Raw genomic sequence first — 9,693 nt, 5'->3', positions numbered from 1 at the left:
CAGTTTAAAATTGTTTTCTTTTAAATATTTGGTTTCAATTTACTCTTCTTAAATGAAGAGTAAAATATTGCTAAATATTCAATACTTATTCTTTTTCCAAATAAAAAAATTCCTAATTAAATGGGTTAAAATTGAATAATTTAGACTCAAACAATATTTTTAATTTAATAAAAACCTTCAATTATGAATATATTATTATGGCTTTATTTTTAAGTAGAAAATTGTAAAACGCAGGTTTACATTTTTTAATAACTAAAAAAAATTAATAGAAATAATATATTAATAAATTTATTTATTAAATTTAATATAAAAAATAATATGAAGGAAGAACTGAAACTCTGAATTAAAATATATTATTGATAAATCATGAGAATTTTTATTAAAAAATAAAATTATCGGAATAAATGGTATATTAATATTAAATATAATTTATTTATTTACATTTACATTTGATAAAACTGTTTTTTATCAAAAATTTTCAACTTCAAAATTTTTAACTATTTAAATCTTCAAAATTGAACTTTAATTATTAAAAAAAAAAAAAACGGTTAAAATCGACCTTGGGCAGAATTTTCAGAAAAAAATCTTCGATTTTAAAAACTTCTAATTTTTTAAGCCTTTAAAACTGCATTTTTAAATTCTTTAAATTAAAATATATCCTTTTAAAAATTAAAAAATTGTTAAGTAAAAGATTTTCGAATTAAGCATTCTAAACTGAATGATATAACAATTCAAAAAATTATTTAAAAAATAAAATAACACAATGATTGAAGTCTTTTTTAATCTTCTTAAATGTGTTGAAAATTTTTTGAAATCCTTATCAATTCTTGAAAGAAATTGTGAAATTTTTTTTAATCTTTGAAATGTTTTTTATAATCTTTGTGAAATGTTCGCAATTTTGGTGGAATTTTTGTGAAAACTACTTTTTAACATTTAAATCAAATTAACATCGAAATTTTAAACTAATAATTTTTCTAATTTCTAAGTTGAACACCTCAAAAAAAAGTGCCTTGAAATATCTAAATTTATTCTGCTTTTTTTCATACTAGAATAAAAAAAATTAAATTACACTTCGCATTTCGATAACTTTACTGTTTTAAATGAAAAAACCAAGAATTAATATTCTGAAAAAAATCAACGAGATTTTCAGGTTTTCAAGGTTAAAACAAAATTCAATAAATTCTATCATAATTGAAAAAAAAAAAACACACAATTTAACTAATTATTTAAAAACCTGTTGAAATCTAAGTTAAACGGATATATTTTTTTTTTCTAAAAATTTCTAAAAACTCCCGATAAAAAAATAAATTCCCGCTCATTTCCTGAAATTATCTAAAAAAAAATAAAAAAAGTTGGTTTAAATTTACCTTAGATATTGAATGCTTCGATTTGGTGAGCGTGGGAATACCCGAGGCGGAATTGGGATGCGAGGTAAAGTACAACTTTCCAGTTTTGCTCTCGATCGAGTTCCTCTTGAGTATGTTGGGCGCTCGGGGTGTCAAACTCGGCGGATTCTGATTGAGCGGGAGATTCTGATTTTGCGGCAAATTCTGACTCTGCGACAAGAGATTCAAATTTAGATTTAAATTCTCATGCTGACTCTGACTGTAATTGTGAGTGGCGACAAACTGATCGGCTCGAATTGCAATTACTTTTTTCGTGGCGACTTTTTTCGTGCCGCCAAGTTGCAGTCGTTTCAGATTGATGGGCGGCGCTCGCGTTAAGTTCAGGGCCAACTTTCCCGCCTCTGTGAACAAATTGTTTTTTGAATTTAACGGCAGAACATAATCCGCGGTATTGCCTTTGAGATAATGGTTTTTGGGATAATTACCTGTGAGCACAACTGTCTGCCCACTCTCCATTGCATTCTCAACAATGGTATTATCATTATCCATCATCATTGTGATGCCATGTGACTGAAGAAATTTCAGTGGCTGATCCAAATCCATTCCCTCCAAATCCTTCTGATGCCTCTTATTGTTACTTCCCTGTCCCGCATTGTTATTCACACTCGTCACTTTTCCCAACTCAAACTCATGATCTTCGTCGCTCGCTGACGAAATTGGAATTTGTCGAAAGATCACTCTCTCCTTCTTTCCTGCTGATCAAATCACATCAAAAATAAATCATTTTAATCCCAGTTCCAAGGAATTATTCATTATTTTCATTCATTTGTAGGGATTTTCAATATTTAACCCTTAGTGGACACACTGGGTCTAATATACCCAGCGACTTACTTGCGCATTAACAAAACGCACGAAATTCAAGAGAATGGAACATATGACGCCAGATTAACAAATTACATGAAATACGGAATTTTTATATTTTCCCTTTCAATTAAGAATTAAAATTGTCGTCAAAAAAGGTGAATAGGTGACATTTTTTTCTAAAATAAGGGACAAATAGGTGATACATTTCCACTGAGAACTAATTTTCAATTTAAAAAAAAAAAGTAAAAGCTATTTTTTTACAAACCCTTTAATTGTTTACAACATAGTTAAATCCGTTACCAAATTGTTGATTTTTCAAACAAAAAAAGATGAATAGTCTGCATTTTTAAACCATAAAAGTTCAATTTTTAACCAAAAAATTAAACAGATGAATCTCTACTGCGAAAAATTAATTTTCAATTAAAACAACAACGAGAAAAACGAATTTTCTACAAAAAGTTGAATTTTACAACTAATTTTTTAATTTTCAACAAAATAGTTTAATCCTCAACTAAAATAGATAAATCTTGAACTAAGCAGTTGCATTTTTAACTAAAAAGAGATGAAATTTTTACCAAAAAATAAATTTTCTACCAAGAAAAATTTTTCAGTCAAAAATGAAAAATAATGTTAAGCAAATTGTTGCATTTTCAACAAAAAAGACTAATGTTTATCAAAAAATGTTATAGTAGGAATTTCCACAACCAAATTTTGATTAAAAATAAAAAAAAAGAGTTACATTTTACCAAAAAGTTTATATCCCTTAAATGACACACATCCAAAAAATAACATAGCTGACACTTGGGGTGTTTTGAACCCCAACGTTTTTTAAATTGTTGTAAAAAGTTTAATTTTCGATAGTTTTGTTAAGATGTTTTTTCGGGTATTCTTTAAAATCTCTTGTAAAGAATCAATCGGTATAGTAACTTAAATTTTATTTTTAACACTTTGAAAAACAATGAAAAATTAATGGAATTTACGAATTTTTATATTCGTTGAAAAATGGTCTGGGGTCCAATAGACCCCCAGCGTCATTTAAGGGATATTTTCAACATGACTTGATTTCTACCAAAAAATTTGATTTTCTACCAGAAAAAAGACGAATTTAAAAAAAAACAGAATTTTTCAACCAAAATGTTGAATTGTTCAACAAAAAAGTTGAATTTTTAACAAAAAATGGAGTAGACAAATTTTCATTGAGAATGAATTTTCAATAAAAACAAAAACGAATTTTCTACAAAATAGTTTAATTTTATACTAATTTGTTGAATTTTTAAGCCAAAAAACCTAATTCTCTATAAAACAATTTAATTTTAAAAACGCGAACATGAAGTTACAACGAAAAAGTTAATTTACAATTATTCACTTGACTTTTCCAACAAAATATTTGAATTTGCAATTTAAACAAACTTTTTCACAAAAAAAGGAATTTTTAAATAAATTTTTTAACCAAAAAACTAACTTTCAACAAAAATTATGAATCTTCAACGAAAAAAAAAAGAATTAAATTAAAACAAATTCGTTCAACTTTCAACCAAGGAGTGTAATTTTTAATTAATCATTTTATTAGTTAAAAATTCGACTTTTTAGTAAAAAATTCTACTATTTAGTTAAAGATTGAAATATTTTATTGAAAATTAAAGTCTTTTGTTAAAAATTAATCGTTTTTGGACAACAAATTATATTGTTAGTAGAAAATTAATTATTTTCATTGAAAATTGATATTTTTGGTTAAACACTCATCTTTTTTGTTTGAAAATCAATTCTTTTTATTTGAAAAGTCTATTATTGTATTTTTGTTTAAGAAATAATCTCTTTTATTTGAAAAACATACTTTTTGTGCAAATTCAGCGATTTTTTTTTTTGAAAAAGTCATCGGTTTTGGTTGAAAATTTATACTTTTGTAGAAATCTCATATTTTTTTGTTGAAATCTTATCTTTTGGTAGAAAATTCTGTTTTTTTTTTGTTTTTAAAAATTCATCATTTATATTTTAGGGTTAATAACTTTTATTGAAAAGTCTACTATTATATTTTTGGCGCTTAGTTTAAAAATCTACAAATTGTTTGAAAGTTTATTTATTATATTGAAAATTAAACTAGGTTCTTAAAAAGTCACCTTTTTTGTTTAAAATTAACGTCTTGGTTCAAAAAATCTATTTTGATTGAAAGTTAGTTCTGTTTATCAAAAACAAAACAAAAAAAGTATTATATTTCTTTTTCAGAATTAATCTGAATTCAACTATTTTGTTAAAAAGTCATATTTTTTGTCGAAAATTCATCATTTTTGGATTGAAAATTCTCATTTACTTAAAAAATCGTCTTTTTGGGTGAAAAATTCAACCATTTTCTAAACAAAATATCACCTTTTGGCTAAAACATCCCCTCTTGGTTAAAAATTCTACTATTTGGTTGAACACTCAACTGTTTTGTTAAAAATTCATCTTCTTTGGATCAAAATTGATCCTTTTTGATTCAAAACTAATTATTTTTATTGAAAAAAAAATTATATATTTATTTTATAATTCATCTAAATTCAACTATTTTCTTAAAAAGTAATATTTTTTATCAAAATTTCAACTGATTTACTAAACACTTATATTTTTGGATAGAAAATCCATCGTTTTTTTTTTTTGAAAATTAAATTGACTTGTAAAATATTCATATTTAAAATATAAATTAAAAGTTATGTTTGAAAGTGCGACTCTTCCTTGTTCAAATTAAATCTATTTTTTGTTGAAAGTTCGATCATTTGGTTCAAGATTCGTCGATTAGGAAAGTGTGATAAAAACTGTATTTGGTGTGCAAGTTCTCATTTTGAATAAAATTGTACTTTTTTAACTGAAAAAAGGTGATAAAAGATGAGAAACCCCCAAAAAAAAGAGAAAAGGGTGACAAATTCTTAAAATAGGTGACACTCTGTGATGACTGGGATTTTCAAAATTTAACCGAAAAAGGGCATACTGGGTGTAAAATACCCAGCGACTTGTTTGCGTTTTAGCAAAACGTACCAAATTCAAGAAAATTGAACATATGGCGCAAGATTAAAAAATGACATGAAATACGGAATTTTAATGAATTTCGAAAATTTTCCGTTTCAATTAAGAATTATAATTTTGTTTGTCAAATTCCCTGTATCAATTCATAATTTTAATGTTGTTTTCAAAAATATTCCGTTTCAAATTAGAATTTATTCTTTAAAAAAAATGTCCTGTTCCAGCTCGGAATTAATTTAAATTTTAACACTCCCTCTTCCAAGAATAATTATAATTCTTTTGGAAAAATACCAATTTCAATTCAGAATTGGTTAGAATTTAAAAATTCTCTGCTTCAACTCAGAATAAAAATTCTTTGGAAAAATTTCCTGTTCCAATTCATAAATTTGTTCCTTTTCGAAAAATTTCCGTTCTAGCTCGGAAATTTTAAAATTTGAAAATTCCCGTTCCCAAGTCCGAATTATAATTCTTTTGGACAAATACCAGTTTCAATTCAGAATTGGTTACAATTTAAAAATTCTCTGCTTCAACTCAGAATAAAAATTCTCTATAAAAATGTCCTGTTCCAATCCAGAATTTTTTTCCTTTTCGAAAAATTCCAGTACTAGCTCGGATTTTTTTTTAAATTTGAAAATTCCCGTTTCCAAGTCCGAATTATTATTATTCTGAATAAATTCCAGTTTCAATTCAGAATTGGTTACAATTTAAAAATTCTCTGCTTCAACCCAGAATAAAAATTCTTTATAAAAATGTCCTGTTCCAATCCAGAATTTTGTTCCCTTTCGAAAAATTTCCGTTCTAGCTCGGAATTTTTTAAATTTGAAAATTCCCGTTCCCAAGTCCGAATTATTATTATTATTATTCTGAATAAATTCCAGTTCCAACTCAGAATTGGTCAAAAATTGAAAATTCTCTATTTAAATCAGGAATTTAATACTTTTCGAAAAGTTACCGTTTCCAAAAAGAGTTTTAGAATTTTGGTAAAATTCGCTGTTCCAATTCATAATTTTAATTTTTCTCGAAAATGTCCTGTTTCAACTTAGAATTAAAATTCATTCTAATAAAAAATGTCCTGTTCCAACTCGGAATTTATTTCAACTTTACCATTCCCTGTTCCAAGGCAAATTATAATTCTTTTTAATAAGTACCAGTTTCAACTCAGAATTGGTTTAAATTTGAAAATTCTCTGCTTCAACTCAGAATTAGACTCATGAAAATTTTCAGTGCTAGCTCGGAATTTATTAAAATTTTAAATTCCCGGTGATTATTCTGAATAAATTCTTGTTCGAACTACAAATTTATAAAATATATTATTCGAGAATTTTATTATTCGGGAATTTTATTTTTCGGGATTTTTCAGCCGTCTGTTTTAATGCTCTAAATCGAAGAATGAATCACTAAATTTAAAAATATTCAAAATTATACCATTTTAAGCAATCTTAAATTCTAATTCCAGCTCGAAAATGTTTCATTTCAACTAATTGTAAGAATTAGAACTTTTTGGAAAAATTTCCTGATTAAATTTATAATTAAAAATTTGTTAAAAAATTTATCCTATGTCATTTTCACATAATTTTGATTTTTATCATTTTTATACGCATTTTAAGATCAATAAAATCGTTTAATCACGAAAAGTACAATGTTTCATTTTTCATTGAATTGAAGCTTTTATTTTTTAGAATAAATACTATTTTGGAACGAACACTATAAGACTAATTTTACTTTTTAAGCGCCGTATCCCCGAAGTATTTAGGTAAAATTTTAAGTAAAAATATTTAAAACTTAAAAAGTTACGAATTTTGGAGTGAAAGAAGTAATTTTTTAATTTTCTTTGCAAAAAGGATTTTTTTAACTACTTTAAATTTCAAAAACTGTTATGAAACTTTTTTCTCCTTAAACTAGATAGATTAAACATCATTCATTGATTTTCTTGTAAAAAACTACCCAATACCGTCGGCACAGCACACGTTTGAATATCCTTGGGTGTAAAACACCCAGTATGCTCTTTATGTAATTTTACGGAAGTGTGCCCTTTAAGGTTAAATAAAAATTTCATGGAATTTTCAGGATGGTCGTTTTAATCGAAGAAATAAATTCCCGGTTTTTTTCAGGTTCGAAAACATTTTTCACGGTCAATGAAATGAAAAAAATGGAACACTAAAGCTAAAAAAATTTTCACTTGAGATAATAAAAACTGAGCTGCAAATGAAAAGCACTTAAAGACGAACTGTTAAATTTGGAACTTTAAAAATTAAATTTAAAAGTTTTTAATTAATAAATGTTGTACTCAAATGCTCAATACTTTACGCGTATAAAATTGAAGGTACTAACATTTTTCAATATAAAAAAAATATAAATTTACGTTATCATTTTCAACGATCTAAATTTAAAAAACAATGAATGAACTTTAAAACTTTCAAAATTATATAATTTTAAGCTAGAAACATCAAATATTGAAAAATTGAAAAAAAATTTATTGAACACTTCTTTAATTAGAAATTCAATTATTTTCTTTTTAAATAGTTTAAACATTCATGGAAAGTTTCAAAATTTTATTTCAAAATCTTGAGAAATCTAGAAGTTGTTTTAAATTTAAAATTATTTTAGAATTTTTTTCAGAACTTCTAAATATCTGTCAAAATTAATTGGATTTTTTCTACAATTATCAGAAAATCCCGCAAATTTTAGAAAAATTAAAAAAAAGATACTAGAAAATTTCGCTGAAAAATTAAGTATTTTTCGAAATTTTAACGATTCCAGGTTTTCTATTTCAAACAATTCAGTTAAAGGTTCTTTACTTTTAAATATTTGGTTTCAATTTGCTCGTCTTAAATAAAAATTCAAATATTGCTAAATATTCAACAATTAATCTTTTTTTTAATTCAAAATTTCAAATTGAATGGGTTAAAAATTGAATATTTTAAAATGAAAAAATATTTTAAATTTAATAAAATCCTTTAATTAAGAAAATATTATTATAAAGTTATTTTAAAGTTTAAAATAGTTTATAAACTTTCAGTCACACCTTCAAATTTGTTTAATGACTAAGACTTTCAAATTAAAACCATTTAAGTTTTAACGTTAAAATCTGAAAATTTTTTAAATTTTGAACTGATTTAAAATCTTTTTTGTTCACTTTTTATTACTCAAAGTACAGATAAATTAAAAAAAATTTATTTATTAAATAAAAATGTTTTTTATCCAAAATTTTCAACATCAAAAACTTACATTTTTTATTTCTTCAAGTCTTTTAGAAAGCATTTGAAAATTCTTTAAATTAAAAAAGGTAAGCTTAGAAATAAAAATTTCACATCGAAAATTTTTTAAGTAAAAATAATTTTTAATTACGCATTGTAAGCTAAATAATAGCATAATTGAAAAACATAAAAATTCAACTTATTATTTTAAAACTGTTGAAATCGAATGTGGACAGATTTTTCTTTTACAAACTTGTAAAATTCCCGGTTAAAAAAATATTCACTGTCAGCTGGAAAATTATCATTTCCGGTACATTTTTTTTGCATTTCAATCATTTTAGAACAGAAAGCACCTTTAAGCGACAGTTTTTTTTTGCAAAAAAAAATATAAATATAAATAAAATTAATTTATATTTATAAAAATATTTGTAGGAAAGTGTCAATTCCAAGTTTTTTCCAGGTTTAATTTTTCATTAAATTATATAATTAAATTTAAAATGTTATTTATTTAATTAAAAATGTTTAATTTATAATATAAATTTCGCATTTTTAATTCAAAAAGATTTGACACACATGACAGATTTTTAAATAAAATAAATGAAGTTTTAAACGAAAAAATTGACTTTTCAACTGAAAAATGGAAAATTTTCAACAATATAGTTGAATTTTGAACTGAAAAAAAATAAAAATTGTAACAAAAAATGTAATAATTAAATTTCTAGTTAAAAACAAAAATAATTTGAAAAAAAAATTCAATTAAAACGATGAATTTTCAACTAAAATGATGAATTCTCAACCACATAGTCAAAGTTTGAACTAAAAAAGATCACTTTTTGACCAAAAATGAAATAATTACAGTTCCAGATAAATAAAAATAAAATTTTCAAATAATGTGATGCATTTTAAACTAAAATGATGAATCTTTAACTGAAATAAATGAATTTTAAACCAAAAAAATACATTTTTTTACCGAAAATGTAAATTTTTAGACAAAATAAATGTTTTTTAACGAAAAAGTTGAAATTTTAACTAAAAAAGGGCAAATTTTCAACAATTTAGTTAAATTTTAATCTGAAAAAATCAGTTTGCAACCCAAAATGTAAGAATAAAATTTTCCAGTTTAAAAAAAAATTAATTTTGCAAAAAAAATGCAATCAAAGTGCTGAACTTTAAAATAAAATTATGAATCTTTCAACTGAAGTAGATGAATTTTAAAGAAAAAAGATTAATTTTTAAACAAGAAGATTAATTTTCAAACAAAAATATTAATTTTTGACCAAAAAAGTTCATTT

The 9,693-nt window shown here is 24.1% G+C and overlaps 1 protein-coding gene across 4 annotated transcripts in view; it reads right to left on the bottom strand.

Annotated features, from left to right (window-relative positions):
- The window catches only part of LOC117181741 (ankyrin-3-like), a 61,573-nt gene that overhangs the window by 16,040 nt on the left and 35,840 nt on the right, over nucleotides 1-9,693 (bottom strand). Inside the window, exons 6-7 of one of the 4 annotated variants that reach the window (XM_033374705.1) lie at nucleotides 1,653-2,101; nucleotides 1,368-1,556 (exon numbers count right to left, since the gene is read on the bottom strand). In XM_033374705.1, coding sequence (XP_033230596.1) covers nucleotides 1,368-1,556; nucleotides 1,653-2,101 — 638 coding nt within the window. Of the gene's footprint in view, nucleotides 1-1,367; nucleotides 2,102-9,693 lie in introns of all 4 variants that reach the window. The other 3 variants (XM_033374704.1, XM_033374702.1, XM_033374703.1) reach the window with 3 other exon arrangements.

This window comes from Belonocnema kinseyi, chromosome 10 (genome assembly GCF_010883055.1).
Source record: "Belonocnema kinseyi isolate 2016_QV_RU_SX_M_011 chromosome 10, B_treatae_v1, whole genome shotgun sequence".
Classification (NCBI taxonomy): domain Eukaryota; kingdom Metazoa; phylum Arthropoda; class Insecta; order Hymenoptera; family Cynipidae; genus Belonocnema; species Belonocnema kinseyi.
Note: the sequence above shows the minus strand (reverse complement) of the source record. Positions and strands in the feature narration are given on the sequence as shown.